A 24,654-nucleotide genomic window follows, 5' to 3' on the forward strand; every position below is an offset into this window, starting at 1 on the left:
GCGGCCCGGGGAGAAGCAGAGTGCAGGCTAAAAGTCTTCCTGGCAGGTGTGAATCACTGCCATGAGCCAGGTGGCTACAGTTGTAGGTGATAGAGGCCGTTCCCCTCTGAAATTCCTGTACAGATGGCACGTGGGACAACAGGGATTGGAGAATGTCCTGCCTGCCTGGAGTTAAAGAGCTTTACAGGGCAATTAATGAAAAAGCGGGGGGCCGTGTTCGAAATGGGAGGAGGCAGAATTTGAGTAGTTTGTTTTGGTGTTTTTCTTTTTGCAGGGAAGCAGGAAAAAAATTGGGCAGGGATTTGCCCACTTTGCTTGCATTCTGCATGTGAGTTGTTTGGTTTGCGGTTTTTTCAGGGAAGAGGGGAACAGGAATAAAAAGGATTGCAGATAGCTACATCTGGAGGGAAGGCTGGTATAACTGGCTTACAGAGATTTGGCTCTGAGACAGAGAGTGGATATATGTGTGAGTGGTACACAGGGGTCCAGACCATTCCAGTAATGAGTGCATTCAGAACTAACAACTTTCTCCCACCTTCAGCATTACATATCCCTGTTGATGCCTGGATACTCAGATCACATGAAAAGCCAAATAAAGACCCTGTGAATTCACAGTTTTGAATAGAGGGTACATTGTGGACTTTGGCTTACTTACAAAACTGTGTGTGAGGTACCAAAATGTTTATGGCACTTGTTTCTAGACTGTGTGTACCCTTTAAGATCTGAGGTGTATTTTTTTGTTTCAGAAAATCTGAGGGAAAGCTTGAAGATACCCGTATTAAATTTTGATTGTTACCACCTTGCACACTGTGCTTTTCCCTGATGGAGTGTAAGGACACTGTGCATGTGGGCAGGGAACACCAGCTTTACAGATTCTTGCTTCATGTAGCTTTAAAGATAAATGTCTCATGGAGATCTCTAGAGGGATCAAACCTAAATTAAGACAGTGCAGAGACACAGAAATTCTGGCATTAACCATATTACTTTTATTTGAACCGTAAGGTGTGATTTAATGGAAGTAGTTTTATTTTTATTAATACTTGATGCTGAATTTTCAACAGTACCGTACCTAAACAATTTTACAAACATAACACTAAATATACTGTTTATTGCTCATTGTTTTTGCATGAACATAAAACCTGGAAATGAATACAAGAATAAATAAGGCACCCTACTAATATGCTATTTTTCTGTATTGTAGTAGCATGCACAAAATTTCATTTTGCCTTTTGCAAGTCACTTTCCTCATTTTTCTTATTAGAGAAAAAATAAGAGTTCATTATTTGGGCAAGTGCCTGTTTGAAAAGTCAAAACTTGAAAGCACTTTTTAATTTTCTTAATTCAACCGTCTACCTTACAAAACAGCTCTCGTATAGCATGTCCCAATTTCTTTTTCTAAAGACAAAAAGTATTTTTGTTCTTCCTTTGCTGTTACTAGGAAACATGCCTTGCAAGAGGAGTGTTCACGTACTGCTTGAGACAAAAGACCTGACTTGCTTTTTTTAGCTGCATTTTCTTCTTGTACTGACCCTGCTCAAAAGATAAAAATAAAAATGCAGCGGCATCTTTCCCGACTCCTTGTATGTGGCTGGGCCCAAATCAGTGATCAGCAAAAGATGGTAGCTCCACAAATTCAGCTTAAAGGCCTGCTTTAAACTTCAGTATGCCCTAAATTAGGGCTTCCATGAGTTTCAAGATATATTCTGTCCAACTGTCCTTTCTCCTCAAAGGCCCACACTGGCTGTCACTGTGTCAGGGCTCAGGAGAACAGCGATGCCTCGGCCACCCTCACAACTCGTAACCCACTAGGGCAGAAGTCAGTTTGCAGTGGCTTCAGTGATTTGACAACCTACTGCCAAAATGGTGACAAATGATCAAATAAACAAACCAGAGGCAGGACTCTGACCTCCATCCCAACTTTCTTTAAACAGTTTGTTCCATTCTTTTCGGAAATGATATGAAACAATAGCAGAGACAAAAGGTTTGAATTTGTTTTTCTTTTTTAATTTAAAGCAGATTAATTATATAATAATTTCCTGTTGCTCTAATATTTATTCTTTAAAACTGAAATGTTCTTGCAAGGTAATATAAACATAGCAGGTTCAATCACTGAGTTTATCAGTTATATGATGTATATGTTACTTACTTATGTGACAACACCCAGCTTTACATAAACTCTGAAATGCAAAATGTCTTTTAATTACATAAGTTATTACAGTACTGTTTTAAAGGAATCTTTTGGTTATATGTAAACACTATAAATTAGCTCTTTAAAAAATAATCATGTAAGACAAGTATGGCATTGACATAGTTTAAGAAACAATAAACAGCCCTAAATCTGAATACTCTCAGGGCAGAACAGCAAAAGCAGGTATCAATCTAATGCTATGGAATAACATGCTGAAATTTTGACTTGAATCATCAGTATTTTTATTTGATCCCTCCTTTTCTTTTCATATTTTAAGATTTTCACCATCAGTGCTCTAAGGAATGGGCCAACTGGTACTATATGTGACAGGATAATATAAGCTGTTTTGAGTGTCACCATTCTAATAGTAAAAGCCATCTAAATAAAGTCTCCTAAATACACACTGGTTTAAATTAAAATCCTGAGGAATTATAATCTCTCTACTCGATAATTTTGGTTAAGTGCAATTTGATGTATGCAGAACACTGTTTCATTTAAGGTCATTCTTAGTAAGGCATATTAAAAATAAATATAAAAGTGACAACATAATATTTAGTTTCTTGCTACAAAATCTTAGGCAAAAATATTTTTGCATGTAGTAATGGACTTTATCCATTTGCTGGCTTACAGGAGTTAAAATTTGTGCACTAAGCTTAACTGCCCTTGTCAGAATGTGCCACTGTGCTATAATAGTGGTCGAAAGCTACATGCTAAAGATTTTATTTCCATGCTCAAACACAGCTTGTACAAACTGCTTGAAGACTCTGTCCATGTAAGTGCACTTCCTTGGCCATATTCCTTCCAGAAAACCGATATGGCCTCCGCACGAAGTCAGAACCAAAGCAACGTTTGCATTTTGTTTGGCAGTTTCTACTGGTATAGCTAAAAGGGCGGAAAAAATGTTTTAAGTCCTTAAGCTTCTATGAAATGCCAGCCATTGAATAATTTCTCTTAAACATATATTATGTATGAAAAAACAGGCACAACATTAATATATGCTTAAATGTCTTACAGGGTTTGGAACCACAGCTGTGTTAAAAGTATTTTTAGTCTTCATCATTAACTTACCTTACCTGTGAGTTTTTCTTTTTGTCTTTTTTTTTCTGACTGCTGTAAAAAATTCAGCTTCATCTGTATTTCCCTCACACTGATGGAAAAGCACCCATGTTACTGCATACTTAGGATTTGCTATAAATAGTGTAAGTAAAAGGACAATCAGCCCTCTAATTTTTAACTGTTATTGCAATATTTGACTTGAGAAAAGCTGAGGAACTGGGACCTCAACTGCAATTGTATGAGACTCCAAGCACAGAACCTTTAATGTCATGGTTGGTCTGTAAGATAAGATTTGGTCTATAAGGTATCCTATCAGCTAATATAAAAGATTATCATTATATCTGGTCTGCCATATGTTTACACCTGCATGTTTAGATCACACCATGCAAACACACTGGGGGACGTTCCTGCCCTGAGGAGTCCATAATCTAAGACACAAGGTAAACAGAGAAAGAGGAAGGGGCAAACAACTGTACAAGGACACAGCTGCTCTGTGCCATCCAGGAGATTAGTAGTTCTCTGATGAATAGTGACTGCTAGAAATTATTTTAGAATGTAGATTATTAGACTGGATAGTACAAGGATTTTTCTTTTGCTGGTTTAGTTTTCCTGATCTGATTAGCACCCTAATCCAGTTCCCCATGTTAGTGCCAACATCTGAATACAGCCACAGTCAGATGGAACCTTCAGTGAGGGGGCCATTTCAGCAATGGCCTACAGTTAGCCTAAAGTCATCAGTGAATGACACCTGAGATATGCATTGATCTGGAAGTGTGTAGGAGGGAGGCTTCGGTGCCTCCTATTTCGACTCTGCCACACGTAGATGTGTGGCTTAATCAATTTCACCACCTGGGCAGTTCCCTTTGTGAAGGAAAATTGAGGTCAGCGAGCACAGACTGGCACCAGAGAAGGCATATGACTTTAGAAAGGGTACTTGGTGCAATGGGATGACCCTGTTATCATTTGAATTGGTTGACACTGCAGTGGAGCTTTATATCAAGACTGCAAACACCACAGATCCATAAAAATTAAGTTATTTAAGCAGATTCCTCTGGAGTTTTAGGTATGCTAAGTAGACATCTGAATGAGCAGAAATCTCAGCACACTTCAGTAAAGAATGCCTTTCAAAGTTCCAGCTTTTAATTAAGGAACCTTATGAAATGGAGAGAAAATAAAAAGCATACAGATTTTTGATTATTCAGGATTGACAGAAAAAACAACAGCAAAAGAAAAATGCTTTGTCCACAGAGGGGAGTAGCAGCAGTTTCACTGTGTCTAAAAAAGGTTATGACAAGAAAATAAAGCTGATTTTAAGTCATATACTGCTCAGCTAAAAATGCCTTTTCACTACAACACTAAGCAGCAAGTCCTTCACAAGATTTATATTACTTCCTCATTTACTTTAAAGTATTTTTGAATCAGATTCACTTTTGGGGATGTTCAGTTGTTCACATCCCTTTCTGACTGCACTTCCTTCAGAGACACCTTCCACTCATTCCTATTTCTAGGAGTCTGTTCCTTTACCCCTTTATACATTTGCTATCCCGAAGGTCATTATCCTTGAATAGTCCCCATCTCTGCATATTACTACTTTCTTCATAGATGTGCTCCTTACTTTCATTTGGATGCTGGCAAACTTATAGCTGTGCGCTTGAGATGCCAGCTTGCCTTCATTTTCAGCAACTAGAGTAAGAGCCCTTTGCTTAGCCAAAAAAGGACCCCCATGCAGAGTAAGTCACAGGAGAACTTAAGTGCAATGACTGTAGCGAACAGCTGTGCAAATTAAAAATAGCTCGGGGCAGAAGCATTGGACCTGTGGAGCCAGGGGAGCAGTCTGTGCCTCAAAGGTTTCTACCAGCAGTGCCTGGAACGACACGCTCTGTTCCACTCCAGGGCCTCAGCACGGATGCAGAACCAACTGCCTGCAGAGCTGGGTTAGTGTCTGTTGTCAAGATGTGTTACAGCCTCCCTGCCCATACTGTCATGTACCTGACCATGCCCTGGAGGAGGATGGACTGAGCTCCTGAGCTCCAGAGAGCACTGGGGGGGCTCTCTTGCCAAATATGTGATGAGGTTCTTTGCTGCTCAGTGCTATCCATTTCTTCCATTCTTTCCCTCCTTTCAAAATTGCCTGCAAAATTGCAGGCATCTAAGTAGTTTGTAGATTCTGGCATTTACTAAGTGATTCTGATTCTTTACTAGGAGGAAGAAACTACTTCTTCTTCTTGTTTCTTCAAGGAATCCTTGGCTTTTCCTTTGTTCAGTTGGAAAACTGAAAATACTGTATGCAGGATTGGGGCCTTTTAAAGCAGTACTGAGGCCAGACTAAAAACTTAGACTGGGGAATAGCACATGCTGAGAACATGGGATGCAGAAAACAATGTGTTATTTCTTGCAATTCAACACATGCATAATTTTCATACTCAGCACGTGCTTGTCTGGAGTTTTGCCTGGGTTAATCTGCTCAGCAACCTCTGCTCCGCCTCTCTTGGATTCTGTGGAGGAACACATTCCCATGTACAAAGAGAGTGGCTGCAATTCATGGCAGCTTCTGCCGACTGCATAGAAATTTGCCACTTATCTGTACCAAGCCATCTGCTTTTCTTCCCTCCAGTAGCCTGTGGTCCATGTTAAACAGAATCCCAGGAGAGAAGTGGAGATCAGAACCAAACCTCGTGCCCGCTTCAGCCAGTGAATCGCTTTCCACACCCATTCTGCAGCTGTCTCCCTGGTCATGGAAGGGACTAATAGATAGGCTTCTGTGCAAGGGTATGGGAAGGAATATGTGAGGAGAGGCAGATTTGACCTCCAAGTATGAGAGATAGGCATGAGAACTCCATCAGTCCTAACAGATTCAGGATTAGCTGCTAACTGGCCTGAACATACCTCTTCACTAGCTAAAACATGCAAAAACACAACAGTCATTCAATTTGGCAGACCAGTGTCAATGTGTAGGGAGAATGTCCCTTCCTGATAAAAAACTGCTGTACTGGGGGATTAAAAGGGAGATCATAATAAATGTCTCCCCTACCGTGCCAACCCAGCTGGGAAAGCCTTTACAGGCCAATCTCACCATGACCTCTGGATGCCTGTCATTAAGAGTTGCCAGTGTAATCATAGCTCCCAAATCAGTTTGCTGGTGGTCATTCATTCCCAAACTGGCTGGCAATACTGTAGTGGATGCCATGTGCTGCCTGCCTCCACACATCTACAGTGGCTCTTTCCTAGAAGCCTACCAGTCCTGCACTAGGTTGCTGATTATTTTCCAGGCCTGGTAAAGTGCAAGCCAGATGCAGGTCTTTACAAATGTCATCTTCCCCATCCTGAAATTCCTTCTATTTGTCCATGTAACTCCTCCCCAGCAGTTTCTTGCTCTGGAGGTTCTTGGAAGAGAATTGAGTATAATGTGTTGCTCTTCAGTGCCAAAATGCTTGGCAGTGGTGTGGTACTTTTCTCAAGGCTGTTCCTAGGGACTGTTAGCCATCCAATAAATAAAACCACAATGCAATGTGGTTTTAAATAAAACCACAATTTTGCAATGTAAAGGGCAGATGAATGGAGCACTGGATGTATGCATTCCAGGAGATAGGATGGCATGCCAAAAGATACCTCTGTTCATTTTTGTTCACATGCAGCCTTGTACTTAAATTTCTTTTGGCCAAAATCTGTAATGCTGTCTGATCCAGCAAGCACAGACCTGTGATTTGTGATCACAGAACCACAATGTAAATACTTGTATGCAGAATTACTTCATTCAAAACCAATTTGTTGTACATTTTTTGCCGAAGAATGTTATTATTTTCTTAATGAACAAAAGAAAAAACATGCAAGTCACTGCTGTCAGACATTCCATTTTTTGCTTGATTTCTCTCTGTTCCTTAAACTTTTAACCTGTTATCTGTCTCGCCATTCTTAGCCATTTGGTCTCTCCTGACAACTTCATTCAACTGTGCTCTTTTACATAACACATTGGATATAAAGTAACACCTAAGAGCAATTACTCCAAGTTTGGATTCAGGAGGGCACAAAAGTTTCAGAGAGTTCAATAAAATATATAACTGAGCTTCAGACATGCACTTATTTGTCACAGTGGATCAGGAGGGAGCTGGCATGGTACCCAGCTCCAAGGGCAGGCTTCCAGCTTGGGCACAATGCTCATCAGCAGCAATTAGCTAAGCATTAGTATAGTGAAATTTAAGTCAGATGCCTAATACACTGCTTAAAGTCTCTTCAGAGAAAAATGCCACTTCAGATGAAAAGTGAAATGTGACAGTGATAATGACACTCCATCTTCCTGATTTATTTTTCACATTTACAAAATCCAAGGGTTTGACCTGGCTTTATTACGTATTTCCTGAAGCAGTGGCTTGTTTAAATTAGTTATGGTGAGAGAAGTGCCATGCAATGAAGAAAGCATTTGTTTTCATTAGTCAGTATTATGCAATATGAGAATTGCATTCCTGAATTAAACTACAGATACATCAGCTGCCAAGCTCTGTGAACTTTAAACAGCAACATTAAGGAAGGACTGCAAATTGATTGCTTCTTCATAATACTGGATTGAGATCAGATGGCACATTTTCACAATATATTTAAAAATAACTGCTGGGAAGTACAAAGTGTACCAAAAAGCACAGGAGAAGAAATGATCAGGTACTAACAAGGCAGCATCTGCACTTTTTAAGGGAAGTGTCTCTAGACACTACATTATGTAGTGACAAAGCAGACTTGGTTTTGTATCCCTCCAGCTCTGTTACTGGAAGATAGATGTCCCTGGCTTTGTGGAAACTATTTAAACACAAAAGAATGCTGGCACAGCTTTCTCCCTGATGAGTTTTCTAGGCCAGTTTCCCAGCTCTTGGAAACTACAGCTACCTACAACAGAATTGGAAGGTAGCTTAAAAGCTGGTAGGTATTACTGAGAGAGATGAGCCATGAAATAACCAGTCCCCAAAGTCAATAAAAGGCTGGGGTTTGGATGAGTATGAATTTTGTGGCTTTGAATCCATGATACAGTTGTGAGTGGAAACTGCCTGTGGTTGCCACAGCCTTCTATGTGTCCACACATAGAAGTTTTTAAGTAAGAAAAAAAAAAAGCCAGTTGCCAGAATAAAGTCACCTGCAAGAGTAAGACCAGCCCTTTATGTTTGCTAACATAAAACAGCTCACAGAAGATGTAAAGATGTGAAGATGAATGAATTCTAGTAACTAATGGCAGCAGACAAATGCCAGGCTGCTAATCAGGGTGCTCTGTCTCCTGCCAGCACAACGATTCCAACTGAGGATAGACAAATATAACAGAGTTGTGCTATTAGCTGGAAATCAACATTGTCCTGGTGGCCCTTTCTGAGGGCTTTCTGAGGTAAACTTGTCTGCACAAGTACAAGAGTTTACAGCTAACAGCATTCACTCTGCAAACAAGGGATAAATGAATGCCTAACCACCCAAATATCTTCATGGAGAAAGGCTGGTTACAGTCAGTTTTAAGAGAAGATGGACAGTCATTACAATAGATTCTTAGCTCTTCTTGTTTCAGAAGCACTGGTGTCCTACCTTGCCCCCCTCTACACTTCAAGACTTCTAAGGCATCCTCACAATAGTTTAGATACCTAATTTTACAAGAACAGCCATCTCACTGTTCACCAAGAGTTGTGTTACTTTTACAAAATAGGTTCAAGGATTGAGGGATCTACTACAGCTGTACTCTAGGTGACTCAGTCTTTGACAGAACTGATGAGACTGCAAGAGGCCTCTTGAGATCATCTAGTCCAACCCCCTGCTCAACCAGGGTTACCAACAGCAGCTTTTCCAGGGCTGTGTCCAGTAAGGTTGTATTTCAATAGATGGAGACCACACAAACTATGAACTATGCCAGCATTTGACCAGTCTCACAGTAAAAAAAAAAAAAAAAAAAAAAAAAAAAAAAAAAAAAAAAAGTTCTCTTTTGTTCAGATTGAATGTCATAGGGTCAGATCAATAGCTGTCTCTTGAGAGCTGGAGGTAAAAAGAGGATGGAGTATCTGCACTAGCTTTCATCTAGGTAACAAATGTCCCAGTCCCAGTCATAATGGGCTGGGAAAGGTTAACAAATAAAGGTTAACAAATCTTTCAGAGACTGAAGCACACTGACTGGTTCACTGCTGTTGCCACTATGCTAAATAGGTAGACCCTACCGCAGTTATTACTTAACTTTAGACAGAAACCACAAATGAAGCTTGTGCTAAACAAAGAGGTGAAGCCATTGTTCCCTCTCTCAGATACTCTGTGAAAGAAACAGACACAGCAGATGACCTCCCTAGAGTACTATGGAGAAAGTCATCTCCAGGGCCCTAAGACCCATAAAAATTATCTTAAGAATCACTAGCCAGATTTTATATTTGGACATAGATTTTAGGGTCACAGCCCATCTATTCTCATTTTTAGACCATTATAAACTTATAAGAGAAAAAGCAACTATCTGATTTAAGGAAAAAAATCCCACAGAGGCTAATAAACACAAAGAGACTAACTCTTTTTCAGAAAGCTTTTGAACTGCAAATTTTTAAAGGTGCATATAGCATTCTACTATAATATTGCTATGTTTACACAGATGTTATTTTTTTTAAGCCTCTGTTTTAGCCAATGTAAGGGATAGGTAGTTTGGCTCATGAAGAGTCACCATTTTTACCCCTCATATTAGGTGTCTGTCACCTCTTTACATTGTTCATGCAAACCATGGATGCTTTTTGCTCTAGAGAAGAAGAAATCAGACTTTTTCTAGTGCACTGTACTGGAGTGGCCCTTTTCATGTCACATTTGTCTCTAACTGGTATTTGACCTATAAATAGTAATGTGTGTGCATGTTTCTGTATGTGTTGTACATCTGCACACAGATAAACAGTACACACACACAGAGTCTCTTCCAATTCTTTAATTTCTGCTTGTTGTTCTGAGCTGTTTGCCTGCTCACTTTGGTTTCATGACTCATTCTGCAAGAATCTCACTTCACTTGTGGTGGCAGAAGAAAACTTCTGAAATAAAAACTGAAACTGAAATAAATCAGCTGTATAAACTATATTTTTAAAGGTGTCAGGTGCTTGTTGCTGATGACTGTTGGCTCAACAACAGTCACCAGCTGTTCATTTTAGTGGTTTTCCTCTACATTAGTTTTTGTTCACCTGCTCTTCTCAGAAGCTAAAACCAATACACAGGCCACAGGAACAAGCATATATTTTCAGAATAGTTAGCAACAGAGTTTTGATCTTCAGAGCAAAAGCAAAATGTTCATAATGATCACGTGTTTGGCATGAAATGGAAAATGGAAAATGGCGTTTTCAGCCTGTTATTTAGCTGATATTGATGCTTATTAATTTCAATGTGCTCCTTCTAGGAGCTCACCTTGTGTGTCTCTCTTCTCTTACCCTAAATTTCGGCCTACATGATTAGATGTAACTAATCTAACTTAGTTGGGCTTTTTTACTTTTAATTTACAGATACTGGAGGTGACACTGAGATCAGCAGATGAAGATTTCATGTCATCTCAAACATAAGCAACTCCCAGACATTCTTTGTAGGAACTTAAACAATGGCAATTAAAAACCACGTGTTTCCAGTTTGAATTCTGAATGTCTACATCCAGACATCAGAATCCAAGTCCTTTTTTTATGGGTTCTCTTCATACTTGGTGAACAGAAACAGGTGCCTCTGAGAGGGCATTACATCTGGTATCTTCCTTACAGTGAGATAACTCACACCCTAAATGTGCCTATTCTTTCTTTTGACTGTAGAGACTCCACTAATGCCTAATGAGGCCACCCCATATATTTCTGCATTTGTACTAATCAAGTCTCTCCATCATCATCTGTTTTATATGTGTTTAAATTTAACTGCAAGACTGAGCCCTCTATGGAATTTTTGATCCTATGTGCAAGTAACATTTAAGTACACGTCTACACGTAAGTCTGAGTTTATTCTCAAACCTATGTAGTTTGTCTTAATGACTGCATATACAGAAAAATATATTTTTAAAAGCTTACACTTACCATGAGCTGGTGAGAAAACATCATCCACAGAGTTTAGACATAACACTGGAATTCCTACTGACTTCAGCTTGCGACATGGGCTAGCATCTTCATAGTAATCATCGATCGAACGGTAGCCAAACATGACTGAAGTGAACTGCTTATCAAATTCTCTAACAGTTCTAGCCTGAAGTACAGAATTCAAATAGGGAACTATATCAGCATTGGGAAAAACAGCATCCAGCTCAAGCAGAAGTAACATTTTCACATACCTTCATCACAAGATCCATATCAAATAATTTCTCCAACATTTGTCGATGCCTAAAAAGAAGGATAGAAAAACTGGAGGGCTTCTTTTTTTGTTATGTAAACAAATGTAGAATTTCTCTGCTTTACAGATATGTTTATAGAAGCAACTGTCTAACATGCTTGTTTTTAATTTTCTGTCATATTAAAAATCTGTCTGGAATCCAGGAGCAGAATAATTGTTCATCCATACGTAGGCACATCCAGCAACAGGGTAAAAATCTGCATGAGCCATGAGAAAGATGCCAAAGATAAGAGAACTTAATATTTGGGAATACAAAATACACCCTGATTTTATAAAGCCAATGATGAACTAGGCCTTTCTATGCTTTTGCAGTCAACACCGACTTAAAACAATTATTATATATGCAAATCTACTCAAAGTCAATATGTGGAAGTCTAAAAATTTTCAAAGTCCATTTACGTCATCCATAGATACAAAAGTACATTGGGCTTGTTGTGAGTCCCTTGAACAGCATATAAACTAAGTCACATTGATGACACACTCTCTTGAAATGATCCTTTTGATTTCAAAACTTACCAAATAACAAAAGAACAAAGAACAACTAGAGTTGTTACAGCATTAATTTTGCCAATATTTTTATACCTGCTGTCGATCTCATGTTAAAATCCTTCCACCTTGCTACACAGTTCAGAAGGCAACTCACCTGCTGATAGAGGATTGTAGACAAGTGGTCAGGTAATAGTTGAAAAGAAGCCAGTTTAGTGGCTTCTCCAGAGATTCTACAGATTCAAAAACATTCCAACCCGCAGAGAAAATTGCAGCTGCCATTAAAGGAGTGTCTCTGCCAGTTTTGCCCAGGTAATTTAAAAGAAGCATGCTACAAATGAAAAACAGAAACATACATACTATCAAACTGCTTGCTTCAATTTAGAGGAAATGTAACAGTCAGCCATATTTTTGTCTGTTTTTCAATAGTTTCTCCTATGAGTCCTACAGTTGTGCCTAGTACACCTAGAAGGTAGTCACATAATCAACATATGACTCATGAAGTTTACTTTCTCTACTATCAGAGATGAACAGGGTGCACTGTGTAGGGTGTGAGTAGGAGTGTGTTTAGAAATAGAGATGCACTAGTCTTACTTAAATCACTAAAGGGAGGAGAAAGTCAAATGATTCTTACTCATGGAACAAGTATTCCCAAGTGTTAGCAACTTTTACCATCTTAGAAGCTCTTGGTCTTCCTGATGTGATAAATCTGACCAGCGTGCCTGACAAAGACAACCTGCCCCTGGTAGACCTGCCTCACTATGAAGAAGTCTTTTGAGATTAAGGTGTGCCGTTACCTCGCCTTACACATATGAAAGAACACAGCTCTTCTTTAACACAAAGTATGTGAAGAAAGAAGTCTTGGATAATGAATGAAACTAGAGAAACAAAATTATGACCTAAATAGCTCAGGTCTTGTCTTTCTGACCAATTGCAACTTACAGTCTCTGCTACTAGTGTACACTTGAGTTGAAAACGGGGGCAGTTCACAAGTATCTACTCTTCAAATGTACAAAAAATAAAACAGCAGGAAGAGAATAAAATAAAAATACTGACGGAAAACCTCTAAGTCTTACTTTACTGCCTGAGACCAAAGAAGCATTTTAATACCAAGTCTTCAACACAAACCACTACAGTTAATTAGTAACATTAAGATAGCTCCCTGGAATGCCACACTCTGTACCTTGGATCATCTACTGTATTTCAGGAGACAGCAACCTTTAGCAAAGACATTATGAACCAGCCTTCTATCACAGAGACTTTATCCCTCTGCACTACCTGCCACATCTAAGGACAGCAGTCCAATAAACCAACCAAAATAGGAGTTGCAGTAGCACTTCTCTAACAGAATTCACATAGTATATGTGGTAGAGAGAAGGCTTAGGAATCTTTATGTTACAAAATCAAGTCCCTGTCCACAATAATACCTACTGAAGATAGTAGAACAGGTGGTCTTTCATTTACATTTATATATGTCTGTGAAGTGAATATCTATTTTAATTCTTAACTGGGGCAAATCTGTCTTATAAAGATTATCTGACTATTGAGAAAATTCTGAAAGCAATTTAGATAGATGATAAAAGCAATAGATGATAAAAAATTCCTGAAAGACTAAGACAAGTGGATGATTTTTGCAGTATGTCCCTTGTGAGATCTTTGCTCCTGCTTAATTTTAAACATGCAACGCTCCAATTAATTTTGAAGCATGGAAACAGTTCTCACATAGATGATTAGAGACTATTCCAGTGTTCTGTGCAATTAAACATATGCTTTTTGGTTTTGGTTCAGGATTTTAAAAACATATTGGAGGGGAAAGGTGCAACACCTTGCCTAAAATTGCCCAGTGGTGCTGGTGACATATAAGCCAGGTACACAACACAGATTCCCTGTGCCTTTGTAACAGACTTTGCCAGTATTTTGGATACCATAACTAGGTTAAGCCAAGGACAAAAATGACACTAAGGGCTGATGTGGCTTTTTGTACCAGTCACAGAACTGCCAGCTTCTACCACACCTTCAGCCCTTCATAACTGCCAGGCACAGGGAATTGTAGCCATCCCAGCGTCAGCTGCCACAGCAAAGCACAAGCAGACCAGATTTCTGGAGAGTATTGAGGACAATATTTTGATATACAATCAAGGACCTAAATAGGAAAATTATTCTATGGATCTGCTATTCAAATGTAAGGAAGAACTGGTCAGGTAGAGAAGATGCAGAACAGTCTTGGCCACTGAGATTGTCTGATGGTGGAATTTTAAGATGAAAAGTAAGTGGGTAAGGTAAGCAGCAGAATTACAATACTAGAGAGAGTTGGCTTTCATTTGCTCAGGGATCTGATTGCCAAGATCTCACATTAGATGGCCCTGATAAGCAAAGGGGACTTAAAGGATAAGCAAACATAAAGCAAAAGTGTGATACATTCTGATATGCAGAATGCTGAGCAAGTGGCAGAAAATCACATGGAGGAAAAAAACCCTTCTGACCAATTTCAAGGTGGAAATTGGGGTGGAAGAGGGGTGGGTCTGCCTGGCAGAAACAGTCATTGCCCAAGCATGCAGGGATGCAGTTAGGAAAACTGAAGTTCAGCTGGAGCTGGAACAAGCAAGGGATGTGGAAGACAACAAGAGAAAGGTTTCTTCAGCAAGAAAGGCTTCTGTAAGTCGTTTGGTACAAAAGAAGACTCAGAAAAAAACAACATTCTCAGAATATACTACATTCTCCTCCTTCCCCTCATCATTATTATTTATTATTATTTAACAAAAATCGTAGCAGATGAGAAGGCTGCTGGAATATTTCTGCTAGCTTCTAGCAGTGATTTTTTTTTTCCCTAAGAAACTGTGCTATCATTGTCTGTTCTCACTGTGCTTTCTTGGAGAGGAGCCAGGACACAGCAAGTCTTAATACCACATGCTCTACCAATCCATACCGGTTTGAACAACAATACTACTTCCTTGCTTCTGAGCCAGACAGAGCAGATATCCACACCTCTTCCAGCCTAACCTACCCACACACTGCAGAACACAAACAGAGTGAAGACAAATCTTACTGGCAGAGATTGCTATGGAACATGGTGTATTAACTCAAGATCCTGTTTTATATCCCTCTCTTCCAAGGACAGGCTCCATAGTTTCCAAAGACTGTATTGCCTACCTGTCTGGCTGTCAATCCACCTGTCACTGTTTCCTATCTTTCTCCAACCCCCTCCCCCCAATTTTTAAATGTTAGCCAATTTCAACCATCTCTGACACAGAGGTAAAAAAGCCTCAAAGATATGAAGTTTCCAAAAGCCTTCTGCATATTAACTGTTGGAGAGAAACCAAACTTGCTTGCAGTTCAGTAAGTAATGCAAGTATTCCAGAGTAATAATTTACAATCAGGCTACACCAGTCTTATGATCACAGTTAAGCTGAGACTTGTGTTACACAACCTTACCCTCCCATAGAAACACCTGCTGCCATGAATGGAGCTGAGGGGTGCAAGCTGTGCACATGATGAATAACAGCCTCTAAATCCTCTGTGTTAGCTGCACAGTAAGTCCTTGGTGTCTGTAAGGAGTCAAGAGGGAAAAAATGCCATCATAAGCTTTTCTATTATTCTTTAAGGACAAAGCAAACTGAACAGTGGATCATTATATAAGAAGTTAAATTTAGCATTTATTGTGAAGCTTCACTAAATGGCAATTATAAATCCAGAGTGTTTCACAACGAGGTGAAGGAAGGAGTTAAACTTGTTATCATTACAAAATAAAAGAGGTGACAGGTATCTTCAGTATCTGCAACCTCCAGGTCATTAGACAAAATCTGAACAGAGAACAATGTGCTAAACTAGACAGAACTAGACCAGAACTAGATAGATACTGATATTTTTAAAATACCCCAAGGAAATGGAAACAATATAAAGGCCATGGTTTACAGAAAAGGAAGTTATAACAACAATTTTACTATATTCACCCACATTCAAATGCAAAAGAAAGCATTAGATTTCAAGTTCTGTCAGCATTTGAAAACTAACCAATATTTAGATTCTACATCCAACACAACCAAATAAACAGATAAACAAATTCCCCATTGTGGTTTACCTAATTTAGTATTCTATTAACTAAAGCAATGAAATATATTATCCATTCCTTATCCATCATTGGTGTCTCTTTAAATCCTGAATTGAGACTTGGAATGACTTCTGCTGGCATCAGATTGGGTAACTCCTCGGGTAAGATTTGGTTAACTTCTCTGCTATTGAAGGATAAGCACAACTTTTGAGCCTCCCCTGCACAGACACCCAGAACACACAACATAGTCCAGCCTGATGGACTATCTGGAGCAGTATGAGGGACACAAGTCCATTTAGACACCATAAGAACCACAGTAATATAAGGGCTTTTCTAATGGTGGTGTCCAGATCTCACGTACAGAGAAATAAAGTTTTTAACTTTAGAGTTGCTATTAACATGCTCATGACCTGGACTTAACTACAGGACTGAACTGCCAAAATTCACTGAAATACTAAAACTTAATATAAAAATACATAACTATGAGTTAATGAAACTTTTCTGTTGCCTGAAGCAACAATGGATTTCAAGGGTGTTTTTTAAAATTGCTTTCAGTTAAACTGCTTGGCTATTTGTGGGTGGTTTAAACAACATTAAACTAATCACTTAAACACATTTAACAAGAATATTGAAATGTTGACATCAAAGATTAAGAAATGGAAAGAAAAGCTAAATCTAGATAATTAAAACTGAAGACATTTTTAATTTCCATTTATGTTGCATTTCCATTTCTCATCCACATGAATCACTCTTCATTGTTTTACATCCTATTAATTATAATCGGTGTGAATGTGTTTTATTTTAATTAAATTGTCAACTTTACAAGGAAAAAATATTTTTGGTAACTAGGATCTAATGCATTCTAAGTGAAAATGTATTTGATTAAAGTTTATAAAACTAGAGATATATCTTCCATTTTAAATTCAGTTAATTTCAGACAGTTTAATGTTTAGCTATCTATGCTTTGTATGAAGATATTTTCAAACACCATCTTAGCTTATAGTGGCTGTGGTCAATATAATACTTGATTATTCCAGAGCACTAATTCACAATAGCTTTCAATAATCAATGAGGACAGTATTCTTTAATGAACTATTATTTGTTGTAAATTTGAATCTATCTTTAAAGTGACTAGAAAAAGAACTGCTTACGTAACTAATTTCTACTGTGGTGTTTAACTCTGCTTCAGACCCATTAAGTAGGGATTTTATACTAAAGTGTTGAAAAATCTTTGCAGAAAATGTGATAATTTCAGCTGGTTTGCTGCACCACGAGAACTTACAAAGCTTAAAGATGTAAATCCGATTACAGTAAAGTACACACAATGTATCTGAACAAGGGATCTTTTCTCTAAATGATTCAGAAATTCATCAATAAGGACTTTGTGTGTAACAAAACTGCTTTGTAGATCCATCTCCAAAAGTATGTAGAAAACTACTCTTAACATGGCAATATTTGCATTGAAATACTTCATCTGATTATGGGAAAACATTCTGAGCTTTTTAAAGTTTGAAACCAGGAGATTAAAAAAATGTAAAACAATACTGAGTATTATACACATTCATTCCAGCTGCAGAATTGTCAACAGAAGGCATATGAAAAAAACAAAGCTTATTCAGCAATATTTCATTATGCCTTGTCCCTAGCTGCAGAAAACGTTTAGCTTCAAGATTTTTTCACCTGAGGAATGGCCAGTTATTTCTACACACACATGATATGTTTGTCCCAAAAAAATGTCCTCTGTAGCTGCGTTTGTGTCACAGTTGCTAAGAAAAAAATATGTGAACACATTTAACTTTCAGGATACAGATATCCATATAAAGCTGGTTCATTAATTCACTAACAAGTAGTATGGATCAATTTTAATGGCATACCTTTTTAACCATATCAAAAATATTTTTTAAACTGGGAAAGAAATTACAATGGATTATATTTGGATATGTATGTTAAATCAATGGGAGAAAATTGTAATGATTGAGCAGAGATGTGCACATTTTAATTACTGCACTATTTTTGGAAAGAAAATTTAAAGATTGCTCATTTTAATGCTACAGATATTATTAATTGAATAATTTCCTAAAATGAAATATTAAGAAAAAATTGTGAGTTGACCCTCTAGGGTTTCAAAATAGAAAATTAATATTGGCACATGATTGATCTACTAGATAGCTGAATTCTCTTCTTTGCATTTTCAACCCATGCCCTGAGTTTCTCTCATTTAAATCCAACCGTACAAATAGACAAAAATGATTTCATAATTACCACTTACAAGTGAGAGATATTTATCTTAGAAGTCATCCTTACCAAAAGCTCCTCACCAGCAATTCCCCGATTGTTAAAAACCACGCATCTAAAAATTGAGACAGTAAATTCAATTGTGCATATTGTTAATTTCACCAAAAGAGATAAGCACACAAAAAATTGAAAATGCATAAAGAAAAATGAGCCACTTCTATGAATAAGTTCAGCACATAAATATTTACAGACCTACAGATCCTGGAGGCTAGCCTGTGTGGAACAAGCTTTCTACCAAAATGGAGTTCAGTGAGGTCAGTGGGCCTGTCAGAGCTCTGAGATTTGTCAAGGTCAGATTGCAGGGTGAGAACCCCAAGGTTTAGCTGAAGGTGGTACAGACATGTCCTGCCTGCACTCTGCCATGAGCTCTGCCAGTGCAGGGCCCAGCCTAAAGCTACGCTCTGAAAAATGAACATCAGAGATCTGTGTGTAGACATCCCTCAAAGCTACATAATTCCATTAAATTGGAAGAAATGAGCCAAGTCAAAATGATAATGACAGCCGGATCTAAGTTGCAAGTTCTTGGGAATGTTTTTTGTTTGGTTTTTTTTTTTCATCTGGTACAGCAGAAGTTTCTGGTCTCTCTCGGTTGGTGGGAATCTCTGAATCTTCTAGCAGAATTAACCTGATTTACAAATCCATACTTTCTCAATAAATATTTTCTATTACTCTTGTACTATCTCACTGAAATAGTTTTATTAAATAATATACATAGTTAGATGGGTTAAAGGCACGAAAGAATACTTATTTTGGTATTTTTCTCAAATGTTGCTATTTAAAAACAAAATTATAGCATTCTCTAAATCTGACCTAAAGCTCTACTTTCTAAAGTTCTACCTTCTTCCCTTAGGGGACGAAATGCAGATATAACTTCCAGGAATACTTTAAAAATTAATAGTAACAAGTTGTTACTATATAATATATATATTATATATATATAATTAAGAGATAGACAAATGTGGATAAAAGCTAATATATCCATATTTGAAGAACTTACTGGAGTCAGCACCAGAAGCCAGTCTGCAAAGACAAAATCTAATATTCCAAATACAGATCCTGGAGCAATGACAACTTATTTTAATGCGCAGCAGCAGCAATATGGTTACATAAAGGAGTCTACTCATCTACTAATCCACTTATGTTGCCCAACTCTGACCAGAAGCCTCCAGAATGAAACTAAATTACACAGTGACAATGAAGAGGTGACAGACCCCCTCAAACACCATCAGTAACAGTAGGCTAGCTCTTCTTTCTGCACCCAGGGATTTGAGGCTGCTGAATCAGGCAATTTTGGCATTCAGAAACTGAACTCCTCCAAGGCCTAATGCCAGCAACCCATCCAGACACAAGTCCTGGAGCTGAATACAGACCCTTTCTAGAAAGTGTAAAGGTTAACACCTAATATAATATAATAATTTAAGAAGCAGCAGCAAAGCCCTATGCAGACTTAGCTGCCTTTCATTTTGCAATCTCTGGGGCATATCTGTAGATATTAAAACAGCCCTTCCAAATGTACTGCCTGTTATATAATTCCACTGTGATTATTATTACTAATAACACTTTCTTATATAAACTACTGTATTTAGATCTCATTTGCCTTAGGAAAACATCTGATACATATACATACTGATATTGGATCCTTCCAGAAACAGCAAAAGGAATAGCAATGAAAAACAACAGTACCTGTATCCCAGTGTTTCACTTTGATAGATCATATGAAGAATGTAGGATTCCTTGCTTGTTCCTGTCAGGCCAGGCAATAACAGGACAGTGGGTCTTGTGCTGGCATCCGGATAATATGAGCTGTCATTATTATCAAACCAATCCAACGAAATCTGTCCTCCATCTGCTGTTTTAATGAGCTCGCTGAAAGGTACATTTTAAGTCACACTGGTTAGATTAAAAAATAGATACACATTTGCAATTTACAAATTACCAGTTATGAATTCTGCATTTTTCATTATGTTTTAATACTCAAAGTGCCACCTGACTAGGCATGTCTGCATTCAGAAGGAGTTACACCTATAGCTGACAAGAGTTAGAACGGTCAATTTGCGGAGTAATTGCTGTTCAGTAAATGAAGACAGCAAATGAAGACATGCCCTTTCATAAATTACTGCTGATGTACTGGAAGCTTGTAACTAATGTGATTTTTGGCACTGCTTTGTGTTTTGTGCCTGTATACAGGCATTTTTGTGTACTGCAGATTTCCTTTGAATCATTTGAGAATCTTTTGATAGCATGCTGGGTAAACACTTATTGCATTTATTTTCCTCTTCATCCAAAGAAGCAGAGTGTATAATGGATTGTTATGTTTTAAACATGCAGAACACGGACACACACTACTGCATCTTTCACCCTGTATCAAAACAAACTGTGCTACAAGGCACTTTTATAGCATATATCTTAATAATGCAACAAATATTGTAATATCTCAAGAAGCTATGCATACATTAAGCAGTGACAAAAAATTTCTTTTTTTTAGAATCATACAAATCTTCCCAGTTCCTGGAAATTTGAACAGTTAAAGTGCTACTTTACTTTCATAATTTAGAAAAGTAGTTATCCAAATGGAGAAGAGATAGCCAAACATGTAGATAAAAGTTAATATATACATATTTGAATGGTTCAAGGGAGCTGGTGTGGAAACTACTAAAATGTAAGCCTACCTTGCATTTGATTTTTCTTTTGAAATTCTTGGTAGCGACTACTGCAGATTTTAAAGGTGACCAGCCTTGTCAGATTCATTAGCTCAGCTTTGCCCTTTTTCAGTAATGGGAAGTGGATGCAATGCTAGTGAGTACTGCCAACACAATCTAAAATGGAGCAAAATAAGCACTGCCCCATAGAACTATGTTTTTTCTCTCAAAACCCTTGAAATGAAAGTGTACAAGAAGGACTAGAAAAAGTGGACATGGCTGTACCACTGAAATGTTTCCTAGTTACTAAAACTAAGGGAAGCTGCTAAATGCTAAATCTATTCTACCGTGCAAGCCGAGCTGAAACAACTTGTGTTGCATCCAGGTTCCGGCGCATAAAAGTCCTTCTCCTTAGGTCTTGTGCCAAATGCCTCATTTGCCAGACTAAGTCTCATTTCTGTGTGAAAGAAATCAGCTGAGGACAAAAAATAAATATAAGGGATTTTTTCCCTCTCCGAATTTAGGCATGAAAGAACACAACATAAACTCCACAGGTAAAAGTTACTTTGAAAATCCCAGAAGTTCTGTATATTCAAAATAAGGCTGAATGTGGCCATGCCATGGTTAAGGTACAACACGTTGGTTTAATGGACAGATACAGTGACTGCGTGACCTTTGTACAGTTATGGCATTTGAACACCAGAATATTTGATAAGCCAAGTAAATGTGCTGCCATACAGAGGGGCCTCAACAGGCTGCAGAAATGGCTTGACAGGAACTTCACAAAGTTCAGTGAGGGGAAGTGCAAAGTCCTGTGTCTGGGAAGGAACAACGCCATGTACTGCCCATCTGGAAAACAGCTAGGCAAAAAAGGACCCGAGGGTCCTCCTGGTGGACACCATGAACATGAGCCAGTAATGCGCCCTTGCAGGAAAGATGGCCCAAAGTCTGGAGGCTTAGGAGGAGTATAGCCAGCAGATTGATGATCTTCCCCACTGGTGAGGCCACACCTGGAGTGCTGAGTGCAGCTCTGGGCTCCCCAGTCCAAGGCAAACATGACATACTGCAGAGAATCCAGCAAAGGCTGCAAAGATGATGAACAAACTAGAGCCTCTCTTGTGAGGAGAGGCTGGGACAGTTGGGACTGCTCAGCCTGAAGAAGAAAAGGCTCAGGGGGAACTTAGCAATATGTTTACATATCTGAAGGGAAGGTGCAAAGAGGATGGAGCCAGGCTCCTTTCAGTGGTGCCCACTGTCAGAACAAGAGGCAATGGGCCCAATCTGAAACATGGGAGGTCCCCTCTGAATATCAGAGCTATCCAAAAGCTATTTTGACATGATCTGGGGCAACTAGCTCTGGGTGACCCTGCTTGAGCAGGGGAGATGGACTAGGTGACCTCCAGAGGTCTTTTATGACCTCATCCACTGTGTAATCCTGTGAACATATAACCACATCAGTTCCTATATTGTCACCCATATTTCATGGGTACAAAACTCTCTGAGCTAAAATAGGGCCATTTGGGAACACTGACTTTTCAAACCTACTTCATATTGAACTCATGATAAAGAGAGTTCCAAGCCTATGACAAAGTTGTAAAGGTGGGCATAAAGCAAAAAAAACTAGGCACAAACTTGTGGGTTTGACAGTGAGTGTGACATCAAATCAATCACTTTCCAGAATAAAGGCACTTACTTCCTGTACTGTACTTGGGGTCTGGATGTGATAAAGGGGCGCAGGAGTGTCTGTACCCGACCTTCCCAGCACCAGATCGTGGGATAGTAAGTTTCTGTCACAACAGGGCAATATTCCTCGAGAAAGCGGCAGAAACGGTCATTGCTTGCCACCAGCTGGGGTTTCTAGGAAAAGAGACTACAGTCAGACATGGGCATTCTTATAAAACAAACTAAAAAACAAATAAAGAAATAAAGCTTATTTAAATCCTCTCTCAGTGAGCCAATTTCTTTCATATAATCATTTGCAATGCTTTTACCTTTCATGGTACAGAGATAAGTTAATGAAAACCAAACAAAACACCAAGCGAAAAGTGAAACCCCTTAAGCATAATTGATTCCTTACCTATTTCTAATAGCACACTGATCTAGCTCTACTTTTACCAGCATTGTATCTTCACCGCCAAATTAAAATCACACTGTTTCTTAGCAGGTAAGAAATATTTTACCAAGTCCGTTTTCTTGGACCACACAAAAATAACATTTAATTCATGCACGCACTTTGACCGCAGTACCTTTTTTAACCTGGTAGGGACTTCTCCCATCTCATTCTACGATACACAAGCGCATCGGTTCCTCCTCTCTAATAATGCTCTGCATACAGACAATTTGCTTTCAGTTTCTATTTGTGTATCAATTAACATGGAAAAGTCACATCTCAGGTTTTAGCAACCATATTTCTTACACCTCTCTGTCACGATGGCTCCCCAACGTGCAAGCATTAATGGGACAACAGCAGATGCTTTGAGGAAAACCATTCCCCAGAAACAGCTGTAATGGCACATCCTCCCTTCGTTTTTCTCCTCCCACCAGCATCAAGTACCCTCTTCTCTGTGGAGAGGAAGGCTGTGTTCTCGGCGCTTCTCTGAAGGGCTGGGGCAACACTCAGGTTCTCGACGGTCAAAACCCTTTTGATGTGCGTGTTTGCAGTCGATTACGCATTCAACGAGCCGCTCTCACCACGGGGCCACTTCAGACCTCATCAGGCTCACCGTATCCAAGTAATTTGCGATTGCCCAATTTATCTGTAGCACTGCTGCTGATGAAGAGATGCCCGAGAGTGCTCCAGCCCCCAGAACGCTGCCGCGGTGCCTCCAGAGGCGCTGAGGATGGCACCGACAGGGACACAAGGGCAGCAAAGCCACCTTACCCCCTGCCCTGCCAGTGAACCAAGTGGGCCGGGTTTGTGTTGTGGGGGGCAGTCTCCTCACCTCCCTTTCCAAACCACGGCACAGGGTCAGGCTCTCCAGCTGGTACCGCTGCATTTCGGGGCTGCCGAGAGCGGAGCCCCTTCCCCTCCCGGGCCGGGCAGGGCCAGGGCAGCCCTGGCTCTCTCCCCTCAGGCCGGCGGCCTCGGGGCTCACGGGCGGCCCCACGGAAGGCGCGGCCCCGGGGGCGGGGGGGGCGGCTCTGCCGGGCCCCTCTGGGCTCCGAGCGGGGTTCGGCCGGCCGGGACCCGGGACGGCACTGCGGGGCACGGAGGAGGGCTGTGGGGACAAGGGGCCGCAGACCCCCGGCCGTTCCCGGTGCGATCCCCTGGCCCGCGGGCGGGGGGTGGCGGTGACCTTCGGGCCGTCCCCACGGCGGGACACCTGCGGAGCCCGCCCGCCCCGCCGCCCTCCCGCTCACCTTGGCGATGCTGTTGAGGTAGTAGCAGGCGTAGGCGACGCCGAAACCCAGCACCAGGGACAAGCCCACGCCGGAGCCGAAGAAGCCCACGCGGACCTGGTTCTCCAGGTAGAGGGAGAGCTCCCTGGTCAGCACCTGCCAGTCCATGGCAGACGGGGGTCGGGACACCACACCCCGGCGGCCGCGGGCGAGCCCACCCAGCGCCCAGGGAGGAGGAGGGAAGGGAGAAGGAGGAGCCGCGGCCGCCTCCC

At 39.9% G+C, this 24,654-nt stretch overlaps 1 protein-coding gene across 2 annotated transcripts; it reads right to left on the bottom strand.

The window, feature by feature from the left end:
- Window positions 1-963: 963 nt before the first annotated feature.
- ABHD3 (abhydrolase domain containing 3, phospholipase) lies at window positions 964-24,630 on the bottom strand. 2 transcript variants are annotated; one of them, XM_083880731.1, is made up of 9 exons: window positions 24,404-24,630; window positions 22,737-22,900; window positions 20,088-20,270; window positions 18,414-18,459; window positions 15,494-15,606; window positions 12,219-12,392; window positions 11,517-11,565; window positions 11,266-11,431; window positions 964-3,070 (listed from the first exon to the last, which is right to left on the bottom strand). In XM_083880731.1, the coding sequence occupies exons 1-9, from the start codon at window positions 24,548-24,550 to the stop codon at window positions 2,892-2,894; spliced, it is 1,221 nt and encodes a 406-aa protein (XP_083736857.1). In that variant the 5' UTR covers window positions 24,551-24,630; the 3' UTR covers window positions 964-2,891. The 2 variants fall into 2 exon arrangements, with proteins under 2 accessions (XP_083736857.1, XP_083736858.1); XM_083880732.1 differs by lacking the exon at window positions 24,404-24,630 and adding an exon at window positions 23,986-24,054.
- Window positions 24,631-24,654: the final 24 nt, after the last annotated feature.

This window comes from Zosterops lateralis (genome assembly GCF_965231275.1).
Source record: "Zosterops lateralis genome assembly, chromosome: 1".
Lineage (NCBI taxonomy): Eukaryota > Metazoa > Chordata > Aves > Passeriformes > Zosteropidae > Zosterops > Zosterops lateralis.

What these genes read in the sequence shown, in the direction of transcription:
- ABHD3 (XM_083880731.1), bottom strand. Translation starts at nt 24,550, where the DNA reads ATGGACTGGCAGGTGCTGACCAGGGAGCTCTCCCTCTACCTGGAGAAC. An exon ending in ACCTCAACAGCATCGCCAAG is followed by an intron (nt 22,901 to 24,403) that starts GTGAGCGGGAGG and finishes CTCTTTTCCTAG; the next exon opens with AAACCCCAGCTGGTGGCAAG. An exon ending in CCCCAAGTACAGTACAGGAA is followed by an intron (nt 20,271 to 22,736) that starts GTAAGTGCCTTT and finishes TGTACCTTTCAG; the next exon opens with CGAGCTCATTAAAACAGCAG.